Raw genomic sequence first — 24,360 nt, forward strand, 5'->3', positions numbered from 1 at the left:
CGCGGAAAGTAGGGGTGCCGCGGTGTTCTCCAGGCATAAAAGATCCATGGTTGGTGTATGTCAGTGTCAGTGACGGGAGAGAGGAACGGTGAAGAACCGTGTGGTCACCTAGACCAGCGGCGGCGAGTAACCGTCGACGCCACATCGACTCGCGATACCGGACCGACAGCATCGGTCCGCATCCTCTCACAAATCGCGGATTTCGGAGCCGGTCCTCCAGCGACCGAGAGTGAGTGAGAAAGAGAGAGAAAGAGAGACATCAAACTTCTGGAGTTTACGGGGCAAGCGAGCGAGAAGAAGCGCGCGCGAGGCTCGCTCCGCATACGCGAGCGAGAAAGTTACGAAGATCATATAGAAGAAACGAGTTTGTAAACGAGGCCGGTCACAGCCCGAGCTTCAGTTCGTCTGGGAGGCTCGGGCGCGTGCGAGCGAGCGGTGTGTGTAACGTTAAGTTAAGAGCGAGTAGCGATGATAAATAATTGCGCGCGCCGGCGATAAGCGGGAGCTTCTTCTGTCTAGCTTCTAGAATCTAAGACGATACGTCAAGTCGAAGTGATCGGAGAATTAACACGGTCGGTTAACAGTGTGCCTGATTTTAAAAACAATCTTGATTTTCATCGCGTTTACGACGATCACGAATCTTTCGCGTTTGTGTGAGAAATTATTGTCGAATAATTCTCGAGGAAGGAGCGATTGAAAACGCATCACGATGACTATTCACAAGAAGGGCACGGTGTCAAAGATGAAGAATGCGGGAACGACGAAGAATGAAGTGGCGACGACCTCGACGTCCACGGACATGGCGACAACGGAGACAGTCGAGGTTGTATCCTCGACCAATGTTGTGGAGGAATCGAAGCAGATGAAGGAGAGCGAATCCCGGAGTAGCACGGTGGAGGTCACGAGCGCCAGTCGCGAGGTCATCATGGATTCCAAAGGTAACGTTATCAAAGTTATCGAAACGCCTCCGCAGACCATCCAGCAGAGCTCGTCCAGCCGAACGAGCGGAAAGAGCTCCCAAGACTTCATAGCCGGGGAGCAGATGCAATCGATTAAGCAAGCGAGGAGGACGCACGATTTTCCACGCGAGCACGCGACATCTCTTTCGGAAAGTCGCGTGCTCCAAGGTGAAACGACCGAACGAGCCAGCCAGGTGCAAAGTCAGAGCGCGTCCCATTCGACGGTTCAGCAATCGGTCTCCTCGAGCACTTTGATCGAGAGTTCGTCGACGAGCGAAGATCGCAGCGGTCATCGCTCCATTGTCATGATTTCTCATGATACCAAGAATGGAGACCACGTTCCCGTAATTCAGACATCGTCAAGGTCGACCGAGAATACCCACGTGAGTAGCGAGACGAGCGAGGCCGTAACAAAGGATGGTCAGACGGTATCGAGCACCACTAGAATTCGCGAGACAGGTGAAAGGATCGACGACAACGGCAAGACGATGTCCACGTCGAGCCGGGAAGTTGACAGCGAGCGTACGATCACACCTTCCAAAGTGGCTGTCATTAAGAATTCCGATAACGTCAAAAAGACCGCCGACAAGAGTGGTCGTAGCGATTCGAAAACGGAAAAGTCAAACATCGAAATATCGACGCGCTGTAACAAACCCGGTCAATCCGCATGGGATGGCACGTTCGTTTACGAGAAACCGGCCACACCTAAAGGTAAAAATGCCGTCGACAAAACGGCATCCGTAAGTTCGAAAGTTCGCGACGACACGCGGGGCAGCGAAACGAGCGTTAAAGTCACTCGAGAGACCTCCTCGACCGACGAGGTATCGGTTATCGATCAGACGGTGTCTTCGAGTTCAAGCGTGAGGCGAGACTCGAAAAGGATTGTCGACGAGGGTCAACGATCCGCGACGTCTCGTCTTCGTGACATCACGTCGGAGAAAGTCGCCGTGGACACGACGGACTTCGCCGGCGACGGACATCCGAAAGGACCGGCTCGTTACTCGAAACCTGGCGACTCGGCGTGGGACGGCAGCTTCGTCGTGGAGAAAATTACGACGCAGCCAAGACGGCGTAACGACTCCGACGACGTGTTCCATCACGGTCCTAACGACAACGTCGTGGAAACGACGCAGAGGAGAGATTTCAAGGAGACGAGTGCGGATGGTACGTACGAGAAGGCATCATCCGAGACTGTGCGCGTCGTAAAAGGTGCCACGGACAGTACCAGATTCATTACCGAGGAGCGACGTGACGTAAGTAGAGAGAGTTCGATCCATGTCGATGGTAAGGAGGAACAACACCCTGCTCGCGTACCCAGCCCGCAGCGCAGACTCGCTAGACCCGGCGATTCCACATGGAACGGCGAATTAGTCTATGAAAAGCCGCGAGACGACGCGAAGAGACATCCTTCGGACGTCACCGTTGTCCGCCGAACGGAGAAGCGTCACGATTCCGTGGATGTTCAGGATGTCACCGAGGAACAGAACGTTTCGAACGTCTCTGAGTCGGTCTCTGCGTCCTATATCGTCGAGTACGCGATTTCCAGCGACAAGAAGAACGTCGAGAAGGTCACTTCGGTGTCCGAAGTGATCTTGGAGGAAGACGGTTCTGAAGATAGAGCCGCTCGTGGTCCTGCAAGTCCGGAGAGACAGACGAGAATAGACACGACCTCGCGCTGTTACAAGCCTGGCCAGTCTGCTTGGGACGGCACTTTTGTCTACGAGCGACCGGTAACACCAGACAATCGTCGAAGACCAGAGGACAAACGCACGGTAAAAACAGTCGATATTCGAGACGTTACGGAGGACAATTCGATCAATGAAGTGGATGTCACGAGCACCTCTTACATCGTCGAGCATTCATCGAGTCAGCAAAGTTTCTCAGATATCAGGGACGCGAGTATCTCGTCCACGGTGTACGAGACAGTCGTTTACGAGGGACGTCCCGTCGAAACTACGATCAGATTCGACGGAGATACATCGCGAAGCAAAGTTTCGACGACGGAACGTCGGACCAGTCCCTCTCCACGGCCTAGAAGTCCAGAGAAAACATCGAAAGATAGAGATCTGCGAAGTACCAAGCCCGGATCGTCGACCTGGGATGGAACTTTCGTGCTGGAAAGCCCTCAAGATAAAAAGCGGCCACCTAGTAGAGAGTCCGTTGAGAGTAGGCTGCCAGACAAATCTCGTCCAGTTGACAGCAAAAAGACCCCCGTGGATACATCGAGGAAACATGTTAGTGAAATCGCTATCGATCTACGAGATGTCACGCAGGATGTATCTAGCACGTCGGAGAGCGTGGAAAGTTCCGTAATTATGGAGCAAGCGAGGAGGCACGAAACTTACAGGGATTCCTCCAATCTCGATTTCTCGACGACTTCCGTCGAAACCGTCGTTATTCGCGACGGTCAGCCGGTAACGACGCAAAAAACAGTGACTATTCAAGAAGGCCCTCGCAGCCCCGCAAAGAGGCTGCCTGGTAGTGACGTAATAACTACTACCGACGTTAAAGAGAGTACTGTTAAAAGCTCTGAACGGAAGGAGACCCGCGCGGATGATAGAAGTTATCGACCTACGAAACCAGGCTCGTCGACGTGGGACGGTTCATTCGTGTACGAGAAACCGGAGGAAAGAAGACCAAGCGACAGAAAATCACCGAAAGATACACCTGTGGATAAACAAAGTCCGATTAAAGAAAAACCAATTGATCACAAGACAGTGACAATTTTGGACACAAAGGATGTAACAAGCACCGCTGATTATTCTACGAGCTCTGTCACGGTCGAACGAACGTTTCTCACGGATTCGGCGACATACGACTCTTCAAATATATCAACAACTTTCATCGAAGAAGGCGCAAGGGATAAAATCCGCGAAATCGATTATGACGGAAAGCCTAAGCCATCGCCTCGACAGCGCCCGGAAGATGCTAAGGAACCTAAACCTGAAAAATTGCAAACGAGTCCAGTAGACAGAACGCATCGTCCATCAAAGCCAGGCGCCTCCACCTGGGACGGATCATTCGTTTATGAAAAATCAGAAGAGAAAAGACCAGGAGATAAAAAGATATCAAAAGATACGCCTGGACCGGTAGATAAGCGAAGCCCAGTTAAAGAGAAACCGGATGACATCACTGATCATAGGACATCTGTTACGATCCTAGACACATCGAAGGATGTAACGAGTTCTGCTGATTATGCTACGAGTTCCGTCGTGGTCGAGTTTGTCACTGATTCAAAGACATACGACTCGTCAAATATATCCAAAATTTTTATCGAAGAGAGTTCAAAAGATCAAATATATGCCATCGATTATGAAGGATCGAAACCCTCCGAGAAACCTAAACCGTCGCCTCGACAACGTCCGGAAGATGCTGTGGAATCTAAAGACAAAAAGCCGCAAGAAAGCCCGGTGGATCGAACGCATCGACCATCGAAGCCAGGCGCCTCCACCTGGGACGGTTCTTTCGTGTACGAAAAACCGCAGGATTCGCGAAAAAAATCGATGGCTGATGGGCCGGCTGAGACGCCGAAAAAACCGACGGACGAACGAAAACCAATCGAGAAAGGAGAAAAACCGATGGATCAAAAAGAAAAGCTAGCGCCGACTCCGATTTCACGAAAACCGGCGGACGAGAAAACACAGATGGACGTCACCGAAATCCGATATACCGAAGATGTCGCGGATATCACACATGCGGATATCACGCGTACATCCGACGTGCTTCAGCGATCCTCTTATGTAATCGATCAGTCTTCGAGATTTACTTCCGTGCAAGACGTGCGCGATGTTAAGGACGAACGCGTCATCACTGAATTTACCACAGACACGCGCAAGGATGTGGTGAGTAATTGCGAGACGTCAAAATTATTTATTACTTGTCTGCAGGAAATTGTTATAACCACGACTCAGCCAGTTTTCTGGAATAATACTCAAGTGCAAACATTTACTCTGTTTCAATATTTATTTTTAGAAGTGTCGTCAAATATAAAAAATTTAAATTTCTACCGATACATTTAAATTTCCGATATTAATTTCTTGATAAACGATACCGACAAATGTCAGTATTAATAGTATTAATAAACTATTAATATATTTAAATTCTTTATATATTAACTTTTCAATAGTCGATTAATTAGGCAATGGACAAATTTATAAAAATTTTGTTAAGAGATTTTTTGCAAGATGTTAAGAGATACTTCTTCTTTATTCACAAGAAAATTATTAAATATTTATTAGTTCTTAGAATATAACGCTTAAATAAGCAACATTAATTTTCTACATCTATATCTATTTTCAGAAGTATAACTACAAATATTAAAAATTTTTATTTTTATTTTTGGTACCGGAATTCATTTAAATTCTCGATATTAATTTTTGCATCGTCAACAACGATCAAATGTCAGGTAATAAATTATTAATTTAATATACAAATTTTATCTTCATCTTTATATATTAACTTGTCAATAGAAAATACATCAATTAGATATCTAGAAATAAACAAATTTATAAAAATCTTGTCAAGACTCTGCCACATGAAATGCTTCTTTATATTATTCTTTATATAGAAATTCTTAAAACTGCAATCAGTTTTCAAGTAATATTTAAATGGAAAACATTCGTTCTATATTTATTTTCAGAAGTATAGCCGTACACAAATATTAAAAATTCGAACTTTTTTCCTTGATACACTTGAATCATCGATACATTAACTTTCTGATAGTCACCAAGGACCAAACGTCAGGCAATGGCCAAGGACCAAAACGACAGATTTATAAAAATCTTATCGAGACACTTTGAGCACAGTCCTTGCAGAAGAGGCTTGAACGATACTTTCACTTCCAAACCGGGCGAAGGTTGTAGGTTCACGTGTGTGGCGCCGTTGAAAATAAACGTGACGTAACACGGCGATTCGTAGAAGAACAGAAAGGGTTAATGCAGGAGAAAAAAAGAGCTGGTTTTGTTAAATCACATCTGCATTTGAAACAGGCAGAATATATATATATATATATATATATATATGTATTGCATTTCTGATATATCCAAATTTCTGCATGGCTGAGTCCCGATTCATCGAACTATTGCAAAGCGAACCGTGCGGAAATCGATATTTCACACATGAGAAACGATTTTGCCCGACATACCGTACCTCAATCGTTATATCATAATCGTCTTACACCGTCAATATGCTATTGCACAATACGGAAATTTATGACGACGCATTCCGTTAATATTATCATCGCTTACACGAGAAATCGGCGCGATAACCTTCCTATTTTCAAGTAAAAAGTGGACTTTGACATTTATATAAAAGCTATCTTTAATATATATATATATATATATATATATATATATATATATATATAGATATACACTAGAACGATCTCTCTACAGTTGAGATTAAATTAAAGGCGATATCTTTTTTTATACATTCTTATCTTGACATAATGTCGATATTATTTAATGTAATATTCTCTGAGTATTGCGATAAAAAAACATAGAATTGATTTAATTACTGCTATATTATCTATATCATATTTATATATATTTATTACAACAAAAATAAGAAAAAATTATTATAATCGTTTATATTTTTAGAAATGACTCGACGGAACAACTTTCACCGCGGACATATATAAGTGCAATCAGGCTTGATCGAGCGTATGCAGAGTGATAATAATTGCATCCAATATGAGCAAATTTGGCAGTGATGTCATCGCTCAATGTAGCCCGCTTAATGCACCAATTGAATTTTACGCGTGTTCCGCGTCGCTTATCACGGTCGCCTCGTTCGAGTGCCATAGAAATCTTAGTTAAGAGATGCCACGCTGACGGATACGTGTGTGTGTACATTGACGTCACATCATCGCCGATTTCCGGTGCTGATGATAACAACCGATAACGTTAAATAAAATAACAATATATATAACGGAGCAACGACTGTGCCGCTCGTCGTCCTATAGTAATTCCTTGTACAATTTCTGATACATTATAGTCAACTCAATATTGATTTCCTGTAATCAGTAAATACGAAATTGTGGTATCTAACTTTTTACGCGGGTTTTACACTAAGCCCGCGTCACTTCGACTGAAAAGTGTATATTGTACGTTTTCATAGAAATGTGGGTCGATATCGAACACAAGATAAATGTCACGGATGACACTTTCATTCTTTACCGCTATAGCGATACTAAAAAGAATAGTATTTCTAGAAGATTGAAATCTACAATTTCTAAAAACTTTTTAGAAATTCTCGTTCAGTTTTTTAAATTATTATCTCTTTATACATATGAGAAAACTTTTTCCGTTTTTTTTTTCCACACTCTATTTCCTCGCAGTTAGATAAGTTCTTAACGTTTTTGCGTCACGTCTGGTGAAATTTTATGATTAATGTACACGCTGCTTATTGAAGATTCAACGCGGGTACTTTTCACTGTTAACAGCGGTGAACTTCCTAACTGAAGATGCTCGGAACAGTCTGAAACTTCACTGTTCGCGTAGCATCCCACAAATATTGAGATCGGCACTTCGGAGTTCACGTCGTCCAACGTCGTGGTCGGAATACCCGACGCTTCGTGCTCAAGGATAATTCACAGACTGCACTGGTAAATTGCAGTAGGTTCGCACGTTTAAACACCCGCCGAAGGAATTAAAAATAGACATTCTTAACTTATTCCGCATCATGCGGATAGTTCGTTTCTTTAAAGTGGCTCGTTCCAATTCGCACAGCCGTGACTTTACTCCCGAGGTCTCGAGATGATCGATAAACTGCTTTAGTAAGCTCGCGCTTGTACACGTGTTTCCCCCGAGTATTACTTCATCCAGCGCTTTGTGAATGAATACATCCAACAGAGGATATCTCCTCTATTTATGAATCTTAAATCAGCTCAGACCACGCTCCGCGTGGAATACGCGTATTATAATTGCAATTTTCATTACGTTGCTATTCAAAACAATTCATCCCGATGCTACGTTACACATACGCCCCCGTTGTTTTTGATTGTTCAACATGCAAACAGCTATAAAGAAGCGTGGCCTACATTGGATCGAGACACGATGATATGCGGACACATGCGTGATCGCGTTTCCTCGGCGCGAATCGGTATTATTATTTTACGATGACGCAAAATGCGCGCAATATCTCGCATCCCGTGTCACACACATGACGACATCGATAAACGCGATGATATTTTATTAACGGCATGTAATCACGTTCATCAAACTTCTTTCGAGTCGGGGACCTTATTAAATTTCTAGTTACTACACGACGCACGGAGACGATCGTTTTTAATCGTTTAAGATCCCAGACGGACCAAATGCTCGTCATGCGAAATATGTAAAGTTCAAATTATGTAAACGAGTTTCATTACGAGCAACTCTCGATATGGTCGAGGAGGGGCAATCAGCTTAAAGACTCAAGCTGCTTAAACCGCTAATTAAATGCCAAAACTTCATCTGATGTGCTTTACGCGAATTACGTTCGAGCGTTAAAAACGGCGCAAAGGATTTGAGTAATAGTATCAGCAAACGTTATCTGCCTCGTAGAGAGTCAAGTTGAAGAGAGTGCGTGCTTGTGAGTATAATGAGTAGCTCCAACAAGTTGAAAATAGACACGTGAAATTTTTGAGAGCGTCTCGGATGGCACAATATCATTTTACTCAAGTAAAATTTCAATGTACAAAACTGAAACATCGAAACACATTTGTTGGCTCAAATATTTTTCTAGATTTATAGGAAACGCTTATTGGTACCAGTTACATTACTATTGATTATCAATTTAACATTACATTTGCAATTTTGTGATAAAATACTGTATACCAAGATCAAATACTAATCGATGCATGATTAAAAAAAGAAACCATAAAATCAAAATAAAGCCATAAAATTCATAAAAATTATTACATTAGATCCTACCCAATAATAAAAAAATGTCATGACCAAAAAAATATTTATTCTGCAAACAGATAGCAATTAATGCTTTTACGTTATTTTTACGAAATATAAAATATTGAAATTATTCGATAAAAATCGGGAGCTATGAGCGAGAGAGAGAGAGATTCCAGAAATGTCTGCATTTCGATAAAAGTAAGCAATTGTTCGAAGCACGTTTACAAGATAGACTTGTTTGTATAAATCCTTTGCGTTGTCGGTGGTACAGCTCACAGTTCTATTTCTGGGAGTGACAGCGACGTCGTTAACAAAACTAAATCGCAAAAGTACGGTTCGACGGTTCGACAAGCGGGTTACGCGATACGCTGTAAGCGTGAACATAAAAGCCGTATACACCGATCTCGTGTTACCTGCATTCCGTCGAACTAAGCATTACTGGCGTTCCTAATCTCGTTCATGCCCGCGGCGCTCATTATGCAGCACGTTTGAAGCTCGTAATGAACGCCCGCGGAAAAACGAAGTCGCATTTACGTCGTTATTACGCCTCGAAGTCTTTACTAACGTATCACCGAGGCGTTTATCGCGGCCGATTAGAATGCCAATCGAAATGGATCTTTGCTTTGTTTTTTTAAATAACTGTTGCGACATTGACATTAGGTAATATCGCGTAAGGTTGCTATAAAGCTGTCAACCATCACCGGGCGAAATAGCGCGAAAGGTTTGCAAGTGATAGCACGGCTATAACTGATAATTTATGTTTCCTGACACTTCGTAAGTTTATATGCCAGTTTATATGCCACATCGTTGCAATTACTTTTTATTATAGCACGAAGCAAGTATTATTTAACCGATACTATATTAATTTTATATGAAATTCTAGATATTATCCAGAATTATAGAAATGTGGTAATACTCAATACTTATAGTATACTCAACAATAATTAACATTGTAATTTGCACCGCGTGTAAAAGAGATATTAGCAATTGTTAGTAGAACGATAATCATAGCGAGTACTGACCGTATTACGGATATTAATTGACTAATTATCCTACTTCGACATCTTCGGATATTACTAATGAGAAAATTTAAAAGAAGTGGTTAAAAGGATGATTTTTGTCATATCTTCCAGAGAGATGTTACCGAATCGACGAAGGAATTTATCGACAAAGAGCAGGTGACTAGCATGGTAGCGCGGGATGTCGTTGACGACACCCGATTCGATACCGGCCCGGCACCCCGCTCTCCGGCGGATTCCACGAGGAGACCGTCGCCGGATCGGCCCGGTTATCCTCGTGGAATACCTGGGCTCAGGGAGGACGATCGACCGAAGCCAATTCCAACAGCTGGAAAGCCTAGTCGACCACCGCAACGCGAGAGGAGTCCTCAGCGACCAGCGGAACGTGGCAGGTGAGTGAAAAACTCAAATGTTTCTTCCTTCGCGAGGAATATTTGTACACTTTTCTCGAAAAATATTTAAATAACGGAAACAAAAAAAAAATAAAAGCAGCAATTTGCAATTCGTCGATTAATGTTTTCGCAGGCCTTCCGAAGTTCGGCCGAAGTCGCCTGAGAAATTTCAGGATCACACGTCGCCGACTAGGAAACCGCAGCCAGCGGCTGGAAAGCCGAGCCGACCCGAAGAGAGACCGGTAGGACCTAAAAGATCCGACGAAGAATCTAGACCAGAGAGACCTACGGAGAAGAAACCGAAGAAATTAGAACAACCGAAACAAAGAGATCAAAGTCCAGATTCTCTCGACGAGAATGACGTCTCCTTTAAACTAGTACCGATACCAGACGTATTGTCGAAAATTCCTCTGAAGGAACAGTGCATTTGCGAGCTTTGTACTTGTGGGTGAGTCTTCCTTACGGTTAAAAGTTATCTTCTTACATATGCGCAGAAAGATAAAAAGATAAAGATATTCGGAGAAAGATATAGTATAATTATAAAAATATAAAATTCAGATTATAGTCGTTAAGTCGGGATTAAGATACCATCGCATCGTTTTAATTACTCCTGCGCCTATACGTTACAATTTTAAGATATTAATAGACATTACATATGAAGTATAATTAACAACTATAGAGCCAGCACGAGTACGATTTAATTTAACTTATCTGCACGTTCGCAGTAGAGAGGAACACGGTTGACCCACTTCTAAACATTATTAACAAGATCAGAATACAAAACTTGCCTGAGTCGAGATGCAAATTGACGAGAGGAACGGGAGATTGTCTTCAAGGCCATATTTCCTACTCTATTAAATTCATTGCTGCGATCCATTCAAAGCTAGCTGAGTTTATTATGTACGAAATATCTAACAACACTTTAATGCCATTCCATTTTAATACCACTTTAATTCTAATATAAAATCTATCATATTATTTAATACGTTTATTATTTAATACGTATAGCCGTAATTTTTCTCTCAAAAATGTTCATCTTTTCCATTAAATTATATTTTATTTTTAAAAAAACTTATTTGGCTTAATTAATTCAACTCGTGTCATAAAAAGGTTAAAGCAATATCACACCTCGCAGGTTTTTTATATAAAAAAAAAACGCTATATATGTATGCATAATGTGCAAAAGTAGGACACGAGACAGATCCTTTTACGGCAAGTTGTTCTGGGCGATGGCAAGTCATCGCACGATTCCTTCCTTATTCGAACTTTCCAACCTACGTAGCTTTATATGACGGTGACGAATCAAATTTATCATACAGCTTCGATAATTGCGTTAGACATATATCATTTTTGAAAAATATTGATTGCCTTCTTCAAAAAAAAACTGACTTACTGTAATTAACGTTGAATTTAATTTTTTTTTTATTTCTTTTAAACAGCTTTGAAATAACGTAGGTTAATCTCTTTTAAATTTTTTCACAAAAATAATTTATAAAAAATTAAAATTAAATTAAATTAATCTTTCGATATCTAGACGAGATTTATATTTTTTATTTCAGTTTTTAATCTTTTCCAATAGCAATGGTCATGAGAAATTCTATGCACGTATACTTTTATATATGATTTATATAATTTATATAATGTTATATATAAAGTCAACACCCTGTTAGATTAAAAATCTTGACCTAGATAGAGACTCGTAAAGATAGATTCGCGAACGAGAGGGTATAAGTTCGTAGAAAATTAGTCGTGTCGTGGCCGTCTCAAGAAGTAATTGCGGTTCGTCTACTCGCAGGCGATTAGTCGTTGGAAATTTCTACGTAAGTCTGCTTAACTTTGAGGTCTGCTAAAAACTTCTCTCTTCTGGTTTAACGCGTGGTTTCTAAAGAGATCTTCATAATGTGTCACATAACATGGTTTTATCTAATAAAAAATACATGACGCTACTCGACTTTGACCAAGACTGGCTTTTGCCAGAATTGCATTTCGTAATATCCGACGGCGAAGAAGAAGAGCGAAAAAGTGCAGCGGCGAGCGGATTTTAACGTCGCTCGACATAGTTATATCGGAGTAGGAGATATCATGCGAGAAATCCCGTTGTCCAAACAAGACGAGCTGCTTTGCATAAAATATTGGCAAGGATTGCCGCGTTCAGTTTTCTCATACCATCTGCAGTAACTAACCGGTATTGCCGTCGCAATGTAAAGCATCATCAACGAGATGCAATTCGTGCCATTCAGAAAGGAGAAAGCTTTTCGCTAATTAATACGATCAATGCGAAAGGAATGTCATTCGATAAAATCTTGAGTATATTCTCATATTAAATTATAGACGATGGTATCTAAAACTTTCAATGCGATCGCATTGTAAAGAACTTAATTAGTATTCTTGTAATCAAGCCGAAAGAGTCTAATTAATTGCATTAATTATTATCGATAACAACTCGATTTATGTGAGAACACACGTCATTAATGCATGTGCTGCGTTGTCTGATTAATAAATGGTCTCGCTACCTCGCTTCGCGTGCATAAATCAAGCACGCATTATAGAATAATAATTAATAAAGTAAATATTTGGAATTATTTAAATTAGCTCTTAAACGAATGTATGATTTATTAAATTTATCATAATTCTTACGACATTTAAAAGCTATTTATTTTTAATTAATGATATGACATTAAGGTAATCGATATCTCGAAGTGCCGAATATCGAGCGAATTAATTACAATATATTGCAACACGATCGCAATTTCGCTTCGGTGTGCGGTAACGACGTGTTGCAAATACTAACTCTGAGAATAACAAGACATTTAAAATCACGACATAAGACCTTTATATTCATTATAAAAGGATTGATGCCCTTTTGCGTCATATTTAAATCTCTATATGTGCCAAGCCTTTGTTATGCACCAGCTTTATTCAAACGAATACAAAAGCGGATAACAAGAATTTTCTCCGAACGCTTTCCTCCCTCTTTGTTAATATTAAACAGGCATATACTGTAAATGTAACAAGAATGGATGGAGTTTCGTTTAATAAAATATGATGCTTTTAAGTATGATGAAGGCAAGTTCGAAGACAGCTGATTTTCCTTATATACGACGACGTCTCACAACGCGTACTTATTTCTCGTGCAATCTGAAAGATATATCACGATCGATATTATGATTGTAGTAACTATTCTTGAATACTGAAAAGATGATGACATTTTAGACGCCATCGCTGCCCGCATAATTGGCCTCAACAACATTTGGAATTCCTTCATCAACAAGAACCGGTGCAGATCGTGACATCTTATCGTCAGGATTACGATGAAAAGCGAGTGGAGAAACAGACGAAATACTATCACGAGGATCACTTACATACAGAGGGTGAATTCATCGGACAGAGACGGACCGACTATGTGGCTACCAAGGGCGAGAGGGCGCCGGTTAGGAAACCGCAAGATCATCTCAAACCTGAGGGTGAGTTTGTCAGAAGACCAAAGGAAGAGGCACCTACGAGGGGTGAAAGGGCACCTGTTAAGAAGCCGCAAGATAATCTCAGACCTGAGGGCGAGTTTGTCGGCAAGCCTCGAGAAGAAGCTCCGAAATACGGCGAACGAGCGCCAGTTACGAAGCCGCGAGATAACTTAAAATTCGAAGGAGATTTCGACAGTAAGTTTCGATGCTCGCTTGATTACGCTCGTGAACTTATTATTAATAAACTTGCTTCTTTGGTTTCAGTAGAATTATTTTAATATGTACTAAAGTAAATATATTTTCGTAAAATCATACTTGACAGAGGAAAGAAGAAATGAATTTTGTTAATTTCTAGCTACAACAACGACCGAATTGGTTTTCACCGGCACCCCCGGTGAACGACCGACTCCGATACGACGCAATACTTATACGAAGATAGAGGGTGATTTCACGACTGACGAAACGACGACGCGATCGCAGTACATTGATCATCGCAGCATCCAACGCGCCGAAATCATTAAACGAACGGATAATCTCACTGTGGGAGAGGGTGAATTTACGGTTAGTAGCTTTAACTTTATTTTCAGATTTCATTTTAATTAAAATATTTACGGTTAATATGTGCGGCTTCTGTTCTTTCATTGTTCGTCACAATTATTTTGCAGGGTACTTCTCATATCAAGGAAGATTTCCAAACTCATGTTATCGAGCGTGAACCTCAATGGCGACCGAAATATCCTGAAGACACTGATAGATTTTACAGCAAAACAGACATCACTGACAGTACTACGACCACTCAGGAACAATATCGAACTTTCGATCAGACAGATTATAGAAGTACCACAGTTATTAAAAGAGCTGATAATCTAAGACCTGAAGGATCTTTCGAAGCTTTACCTCATACAAAAGACGATTATATTACACCGGTATTGTTGCGCAGGCCAGAACCACAGAAACCTAAAGACAATTTAAAACCTGAAGGGCTTTTCGAAGGACGACCTAAAGATGATTTTAAACCCACCAGAGGCGAACGTGCTGACGTCAAACGTCCGGAAGATAATTTAAGACCCGAGGGTCCTTTCGAAGGACGTCCAAAGGATGATTATGTACCTAAACGCGGTGAACGCCCTGAAGTAAAACGGCCAGAAGATAACTTGCGGCCTGAAGGACTATTCGAAGTGCGACCTAAGGATGATTATAAACCTACCAAAGGTGAACGTGCTGATGTGAAACGCCCGGAAGATAATTTAAGACCTGAAGGACCATTCGAAGGACGACCTAAAGATGACTACAAGCCTACCAGAGGTGAACGTGCTGACGTCAAACGTCCGGAAGATAATTTAAGACCCGAAGGGCCATTCGAAGGACGTCCAAAGGATGATTATGTACCTAAACGTGGTGAACGCCCTGAAGTAAAACGGCCAGAAGATAACTTGCGGCCTGAAGGACCATTCGAAGTGCGACGTAAGGATGATTATAAACCTACCAGAGGTGAACGTGCTGATGTCAAACGTCCGGAAGATAATTTAAGACCCGAGGGTCCTTTCGAAGGACGTCCAAAGGATGATTATGTACCTAAACGCGGTGAACGTCCTGAAGTAAAACGGCCAGAAGATAACTTGCGGCCTGAAGGGCCATTCGAAGTGCGACCTAAGGATGATTATAAACCTACCAAAGGTGAACGTGCTGACGTGAAACGCCCGGAGGATAATTTAAGACCCGAAGGACCATTCGAAGGACGACCTAAAGATGACTACAAACCTATCAGAGGTGAACGTGCTGACGTCAAACGCCCGGAAGATAATTTAAGACCCGAAGGGCCATTCGAAGGACGACCTAAAGACGATTTTCGGCCAATTAAAGGAGAAAGAGCTGATGTTAAAAGACCGCAGGATAATTTGAAACCAGAAGGACTCTTCCAAGCACGTCCAAAAGATGACTTTACTCCGAAAACAGCGGAACGACCTGAAATAAAGCGACCAAAAGACAATTTACGATCTGAGGGTGATTTTACAGATCGTCCAAAAGACAAGTATACACCAGGTGAAAAGCGCACTCCAATTAAACATCCGGATAATTTATATCCTGAAGGCGACTTTGAAAGACCGGAGCCGATTCTTTATGGTCCCGGTGACAGAGCATCTATCGTTCGTCATCCGGACAATCTGTTTCCAGAAGGAGAATTTCCAGACAGACAAGTCGAGCCATTTAGACCTACCGAACGTAGAACACCTATTAAACACGATGATAATCTTCGTCCAGAGGGTGACTTCATAGGAAAACCAAAAGATGATTACAGACCGACCAAAGGAGAACGTGCGGATGTTAGGAAACCGGAAGATAATTTGCGGCCAGAAGGACCATTTGAAGGTCGCCCGAAAGACGATTATTTGCCGAAACGTGCAGAACGACCTGAAGTCAAACGTCCAAAAGACAATCTACGTCCTGAAGGCGACTTCCAACGACCAGAGAAGGCGCCTATTGGTCCAGCAGAACGACGTACTCCGATTAAACATCCAGATAATCTCAGACCCGAAGGTGAATTCGAGCGACCTCGTCCTGATGGTTTCCGTCTAGCAGAAAAACCAGAAGTTAAGAAACCAGTAGACAATTTAAAGCCCGAAGGCGACTTTGAAAGACCACGTCCTGGAAAATATATTCCAGCCGAGAAACGAACGCCGGTGAAACATCCAGACAATCTCAAGCCAGAAGGTGAATTCATTGGTAAACCGAAAGAAGATTTCACGCCTACAAAAGGTGATCGCGCGGATGTTAAGAAACCGAAAGATAATTTGAAACCGGAAGGACCTTTCGAAGGACGATCTAAAGACGATTACTTACCTAAGCGTGCTGAACGTCCGGAAGTAAAACGACCGGAAGACAACTTACGGCCCGAAGGACCTTTCGAGGGTCGACCAAAAGATGACTATAAGCCAACTAAAGGAGAACGCGCTGATGTTAAAAAACCCGAAGATAATCTGAGACCAGAAGGTCCATTCGAAGGTCGACCGAAGGATGATTATCGACCGGTGCGTGGAGAACATATGAATATTGTTAAACGCACAGATAATTTGCGTATGGAAGGAGATATAGAAACGTATAGATCTCGAGATGATTATACGGACTTTTTGATACGCGAAAGAACCGAAGTTACTAAATATCAGGATAATTTACGTATGGAAGGTGAATTTATTGATACAAGAACACGAGATGATTTTAAAGTCGTTAAAGGCGAGCGGATGGAAGTTGTTAAGCATCGTGACAATTTAAGACCTGAAGGTCCATTCGAAGGTCGTCCGAAAGATGATTATTCGCCGAAGAGAGCAGAGAGACCTGAAATTAAAAAGCCAGAAGATAATTTAAAACCAGAAGGTGATTTCATATACCGACCCAAAGAAGAAGCGCCTAAGAAAGGCGAGAGAGCTGATGTGAAAAAACCGAAAGATAATTTGCGGCCGGAAGGTGATTTCGAAAGGCCAGAAAAGAAACCAATTGGTCCAGCAGAAAGGCGTACTCCGATTAAACATTCCGATAATCTGAAGCCAGAGGGAGAATTCGAAAGACCTAAGCCTGAAGAATTTAGACCTGCGGAAAGACCTGTTGTAAAGAAACCACATGACAATTTGAGACCAGAAGGTGAATTTGTATCTAGACCGAAAGAAGAAGCACCGAAGAAAGGTGAAAGAGCGGATGTTAGAAAGCCACAAGATAATTTACGACCAGAGGGTGACTTTGAAAGGCCGGAAAAGAAACCGATTGGTCCTGCTGAGCGACGTACTCCGATCAAACATTCCGATAATCTGAAGCCAGAGGGAGAATTCGAAAGACCTAAGCCGGAAGAATTTAGGCCTGCGGAAAGACCTGTTGTAAAGAAACCACATGACAATTTGAGACCAGAAGGTGAATTTGTATCTCGACCGAAAGAAGAAGCACCGAAGAAAGGTGAGAGAGCCGATGTTAGAAAGCCACAAGATAATTTACGGCCAGAGGGTGACTTTGAAAGGCCGGAGAAGAAACCGATTGGTCCTGCTGAGCGACGTACTCCGATCAAACATTCTGATAATCTGAAGCCAGAGGGAGAATTCGAAAGACCTAAGCCGGAAGAATTTAGGCCTGCGGAAAGACCTGTTGTAAAGAAACCTTACGATAATTTGAAACCAGAAGGCAAATTCGTATCTAGGCCGAAAGAAGAAGCGCCGAAGAAAGGTGAGAGAGCCGATGTCAAAAAGCCAAAGGATAATCTCAAGCCCGAAGGTGATTTTGAACGACCGGAAAAGGCACCTGTTGGTCCAGCGGAACGGCGTACTCCGATTAAACATCCGGATAATCTGAAGCCGGAAGGTGAGTTCGAACGACCCGAACAGGAAAGTTATCGTCCAGCAGAAAGGCCAGAAGTTAAGAAACCGACAGATAATCTCAAACCTGAAGGTGAATTTGAAAGACCTCGTCCTGAAAAATATGCTCCGGCCGAGAAACGCATGCCGGTGAAACATACAGATAATCTTAAGCCTGAAGGTGAATTTATTGGTAAACCGAAAGATGATTTCACGCCCACTAAAGGCGATCGCGCAGAAGTTAAAAGACCGGAAGATAATCTAAGACCGGAGGGGCCGTTCGAAGGTCGACCAAAAGATGATTACCAACCAGTGCGAGGAGAACGGATAGATGTTGTAAAACATACGGACAATTTGCGTATGGAAGGAGATATAGAAACATATAGATCCAGAGATGAATACACCGATTTCTTGATACGCGAAAGAACCGAGATTACTAGATATCAAGACAATTTACGTATGGAAGGTGAATTTATCGACACAAGAACACGAGATGATTTCAAAGTCGTCAAAGGCGAACGAATGGAAGTTGTTAAGCATCATGACAATTTAAAACCGGAAGGTCCGTTTGAAGGTCGTCCGAAAGATGATTATTCGCCAAAGAAAGTAGAGAGACCTGAAATTAAAAAGCCGGAAGACAATTTGAAACCAGAAGGTGAGTTTGTACGTCGACCTAAAGAAGAAGCGCCTAAAAAGGGCGAGAGAGCCGACGTGAAAAAACCGAAAGATAATTTACGACCGGAAGGTGATTTCGAAAGACCAGAGAAAAAACCAGTTGGCCCAGCAGAAAGACGTACCCCAATTAAACATTCTGATAATTTAAAACCAGAGGGTGAATTTGAAAGACCGAAACCTGAAGAATTTAAACCTGCCGAAAAACCTGTTGTAAAGAAACCACAAGATAACTTAAAACCGGAAGGTGAATTTGTGTCTAGACCAAGAGAAGAGGCACCGAAGATCGGTGAAAGAGCTGATGTTAGAAAACCCCAAGATAATTTGCGCCCGGAAGGCGACTTTGAAAGACCAGAAAAGAAGCCAATTGGTCCCGCTGAGCGACGTTCTCCGATTAAACATTCCGATAATCTGAAACCAGAGGGAGAATTCGAGAGGCCTAAACCAGAAAAGTTCAAACCTGCCGAAAGACCAGTAGTCAAAAAACCACATGATAACTTAAAACCGGAAGGAGAATTTGTATCTAGACCAAAAGAAGAGGCGCCGAAGAAAGGTGATAGAGCTGATATTAGAAAACCGCAGGATAATTTGCGACCAGAAGGCGATTTTGAAAGACCGGAGAAAAAACCAATTGGTCCTGCTGAGCGTCGTTCTCCGATTAAACATTCCGATAATTTGAAGCCAGAGGGTGAATTCGAAAGACCTAAACCTGAAGAATTCAAGCCTGCTGAAAGACCAATCGTAAAGAAACCATATGATAACTTGAAACCAGAGGGTGAGTTTGTATCTAGACCGAAAGAGGAAGCGCCGAAGAAAGGTGACAGAGCCGATATTAGAAAGCCGCAAGACAATTTGCGACCGGAGGGTGACTTTGAAAGACCGGAGAAAAAACCAATTGGTCCAGCGGAAAGAAGAACTCCGATCAAATATGCGGACAACTTGAAACCAGAAGGCGAATTCGTGGGTAAACCTAAAGAAGAAGCTCCAAAAAAGGGAGATAGGGCGGACGTTAAGAAACCTGCGGATAATCTTAAGCCTGAAGGAGAGTTTGAGAGGCCTGTGAAAACTCCAATTCGACCGGCGGAGAAACGAACGCCTATCAAGCATCCTGATAATTTACGGCCTGAGGGTGAATTTGAAAAGCGTCCAAAGGAAAAGATACCTAAAGGCGAAAGAGCAGATATTACTAGACCAAAAGATAATCTGCGTCCGGAAGGTGAATTTGAAAGGCCTGAGAAATCATCAATCGGACCAGCAGAACGACGTACGCCAATTCGACACGAAGACAATTTGCATCCGGAAGGTGAATTTGTTGGTCGACCGAAAGACGATTTTGTTCCCAAGCGCGTCGATCGACCGGTTCAAAAGAAGCCTAAAGACAATTTGAAGCCTGAAGGAGAATTCGTAGGAAAACCTAAGGACGACTATAAACCGACTAAAGGTGAAAGAACCGAGATCGTAGTGCATCGCGATAACTTAAAGATGGAAGGCGACATAGACATTTATCGGTCTCGAGATGATTACGTAACTACGTCTAAACGCGAACGTGTGGATATCATCCATCATAAGGATAATCTGAAGATGGAGGGCGAATTTGTTGATATTCATCGACGAGATGATTATCGAGTTACGCGCGGTGAACGCAGTGAGATTATCAGGCACGAAGACAATCTTTATCCTGAAGGTGATTTCGAACGACCAGAGAAGGCACCGGTAGGTCCCGCTGAAAAACGATCTCCTATTAAACATCCTGATAATTTGAAGTCAGAAGGTGATTTCGTACAACGGCCAAAGGAAACCGCGCCTATTAAGGGTGATCGAGCAGTGATCAAGAAGCCCAAGGATAACTTGAAGCCTGAAGGTGAATTTGAGAGACCAGTGAAATCGCCCATTGGTCCCGGCGAACGACGATCACCCATCAAGCATCCTGATAATCTTCATCCAGAAGGAGAATTCGTTGGCCGGCCAAAGAAAGATGCGCCGCTAAAGGGTGACCGAGCGGATGTGAAGAAACCAAAGGATAATCTTCACCCCGAAGGAGAATTCGCGAAACGTACTCCAAAGAAAGTGGAACCGGCCGAACGAAGATCTCCGATCAAACACAAAGATAATCTTCATCCCGAGGGAGATTTCTACATGACACCTAAAGACGATTTTACTCCAAAGAGAGCAGATCGATCACCAGTTAAGAAACCCCAGGACAACCTTCGTCCCGAAGGTGACATGGAAGTATCTCCGAAGGATGATTATAAACATATAAATGGAGAACGCGTGGAAGTACGTCGGCACGAGGATCACTTACGCATGGAAGGACATATGGACGTTCATCGTTCAAGAGATGACTATAAGAAAATCACGAGAGTGGAGAAAGTGGATGTTAAGAGACGCGAGGATAATCTCAGAATGGAAGGTGAATTTATCGACATACGTCGCAAGGATGATTACGTGCACACGATTGGCGAACGCATGCCGATGAAAAAGCATCCGGACAATCTATATCCGGAAGGAGACTTTGACAGACCACAAAAGATCGTGATCGGCCCCGCGGAGAGAAGAACGCCGATCAAGCACCCGGATAATCTTAAACCAGAGGGTGACTTCGAACGTAGAACTCCGGGTAAGATTAGGCCCGGCGAGAGACGCTCGCCGATTCGTTATGCCGATAACTTGAAGCCGGAAGGTGACTTTATCGGGCGTCCACGCGACGACTTCACTCCCAAGAGAGCAGAAAGGGCCGAAGTCGCGAAGAGAGAGGATAATCTAAAGATGACGGGCGGTTTCGAAGGCACAACGTCTCACAAGTCGACCTATACGGTGGTTCGTGGCGAGCGAGCGGATATCAAATCGCAGGAAGATAACTTAAAGATCAGCACCGGTACCATGGAAACGAAAACAACCAGCAGAGATACTTATACACCGTCTAAACATGAACCTTCACCTGATAAAACGATCAATCGTCGAAGACACATGGAGTCGTCGATCTCGCTCGGTGACGATACTACCACGATGACCACGACGAATCAACGTAACTACAACACCTACACGAAGCGTTCAGGAAAGGATATCGCTGCCAAGCTGAATGAGATAGAAACTGATACCAGGAAGACCATGGAGTCGCAAACTCTGGCAGACGGGACCGTCGTTACGATCGTAAAACATACAACAACTTCCGCTCAATCCGATCAGAGAGTCGCCAATGCTCAAACTCATCATCAACAGACACAGCATGTTACGGATCGTCGTGCCACTCAATCGATTGACGATTCTCGAAAAATGATCTCCCAATTAGTGTCCAATCAGCATCACGAACAGCATCAGAGAATGCACGCAAGCGAGCAACACTTGCGATCGCAGAACGTGACGCAGAATCGTCGTACGATCGAGGGCAGATCGATCACAGAAGGACTGACTCATCGCGGACAAGTCGCGCGTGGAGAAGAGACATCTCGTTACGCGATCGACGCCACACACGGCGAGCATCATAAGCAGCAACAGCAGCAGCAGCAGCAGCATCACGTCGAGCGTCACCATCAGGAAGTGAGCAAGCGCGATTACGTGAACGCGCAGCACATGGAAAGCCGGCAGAGATCTGCGACGAAGCAGCACGAGCAGCACACAATCTCCAGTCAGGCGCGATACAGTTCGACCAGCCCGGAATTCCGGCAGACGATGAACGGGCAAACGATCGTAGAACGATCACAGATGGACGCGACCACGAAGATCGGCCACCATCGCAAGAGCGTGATATCCTCGTCATCGGCCGACGTCAGCAACGCGGTGCTCCACCGACGCGGCGCCACGTCGTCCACCGAGGCGCTCCACACGATCTCGTCGACGGCGGCGGATCAGCGCAAGAGCATCTCGAATCTGGCCGAGAGCGGGCAGTACATCAGCAACTCGACCCAGAGCAACGACAGGCACAGCTTGACCTCGCTGCATCGCAGCACCAAGGAGGTCAATCCCTGGGCGTCCTCCAGCTACGAACGCCCGCAGAGAATCGTCCGGCAGGACAACCTGACGGTCGGCGGGAAATTTTACTCGCAGAGCGAGGCGAAGAATTACGGCAATTTCTCGCAGAGTACGCAAAAGGTAGAAAGGGTCCAGAAACAGGCGAACGCGTCCCACATTAATTTGGGCGACGGCAATACTGTCAGTACTTCTAGCATGTACAAGAGAGAATTCGTTCCTAGACATAGAGGACCGTGTCCAGCTGCTCTTTTGGAAGCGAAACAGGCGCCCTTCAAGCATACAAGAGACACGCAGAAGCATAAGTTCTACATGCCTCTCGTGTCCAACTAAATCGACTTGTCCAATTTGATATTTTAGTAATTTTTTCACAAATTACGCCCAACGACGATATTGTAAAATATTCAAATCAAAATGTTGCTCGACAAAAAATAATAACTAATCACTAAAACTATACGCGAAACATTTATTATCGCGTATAACATTCTGAAAGAATATTCTGTTACATATCAATCGATTAAAAATAATAATAATTCATTAATAATTATTATATAATTATAATAATTATAATAATTAGTGATAATAATAATTAATTATATCTCATAATAATAATTAATTGTTATTATACTATTAATTATTAATTATAATAATTAAAATATGAAATTGTATATCATACAGTAAATTATTTATTTTTCAAAATGCTCAGATTTTTTTTATGATTAAATCATCCGAAAAGGATATTGATAATGATGCTGTGATGATCTCGCGCTGTTGAAAAATTAATTTATATTTTATATTCGTTGAAAAATCATGAATAGAAACAATCATGATATAATCGTTTCTAAACTATGATATCAACGGATGAGATTTGTTCTACAGTGATATAAATGTCTCTTGTATAGCAATATTAAATATAACTGTTAAAAAAAATACATATGCATAATAAACGCTATTTCTTTCTATAATGCAATCGCAAATGAAAATAATATAGTCGATATATAAATATCGATTACCGCTAACTCTTATCTGCCGATGAGCAGATAGCCACTCGTTATGCATTCCTTTCTTCTTAAAACACGTGTATACAAAGCAATAACTAGAGCTTAAATCCGTGATATGGTCGAATCTAATGGAACATTAGTTTCGTCCGGTAATTAGGATAGTAAGCGCATTACGTTATTCTATTTCGCTGACTTTATGACGTAAGGTTTTTATATGGCCATGAATTTCTCGCTTATGTTTTATTTAATTTCCAGCTTATTTTATTGTCGCACTTACTTAGCATTGTATTCTAAGAATATTTTTTTCAGCAAAATATCAAATAGAAGTATACGTAATTTCTTTTCCATTTTGTTAATTAATCCACCTTAGATGGATAGTGGTTATACTTTATGTTTATAAGTTTATTTACTTTATGTTAAACATTTATTTTAATTGAATAAAACTTATTTGTAATTATTTGTTACGTGAGTTTTATTTGTTACCATTATATTTATTTTATTAGCACACTATTTTCTTTATTTTATCGAAAGTTGCATACAATAGAAAAATATTCGGAATTATTATTCATGCAATGTGCTCATGTACATATCGATGTATAGTTGCAACAGAGATTAATTAATTATTAATTAATAAAAAGATTATAAATAAATCAAATTAAGAGCAATTAGA

General features: G+C 42.2%; 1 protein-coding gene across 2 annotated transcripts; it reads left to right on the top strand.

Annotated features, from left to right (window-relative positions):
* Nucleotides 1-26: 26 nt before the first annotated feature.
* On the top strand, nt 27-24,147 carry Sdb (SAXO downstream of blistered). Of its 2 annotated transcripts, XM_089078471.1 has the most exons (7): nt 27-4,801; nt 9,979-10,256; nt 10,390-10,704; nt 13,470-13,912; nt 14,073-14,278; nt 14,383-15,394; nt 15,488-24,147. In XM_089078471.1, the coding sequence occupies exons 1-7, from the start codon at nt 710-712 to the stop codon at nt 23,020-23,022; spliced, it is 13,881 nt and encodes a 4,626-aa protein (XP_088934597.1). In that variant the 5' UTR covers nt 27-709; the 3' UTR covers nt 23,023-24,147. The 2 variants fall into 2 exon arrangements, with proteins under 2 accessions (XP_088934597.1, XP_088934587.1); XM_089078461.1 differs by having other exon boundaries at nt 14,383-24,147.
* The last annotated feature ends 213 nt before the right edge of the window (nt 24,148-24,360 follow it).

This window comes from Pogonomyrmex barbatus, unplaced genomic scaffold (assembly GCF_055798465.1).
Source record: "Pogonomyrmex barbatus isolate J1 unplaced genomic scaffold, ASM5579846v1 scaffold1, whole genome shotgun sequence".
NCBI lineage: Eukaryota > Metazoa > Arthropoda > Insecta > Hymenoptera > Formicidae > Pogonomyrmex > Pogonomyrmex barbatus.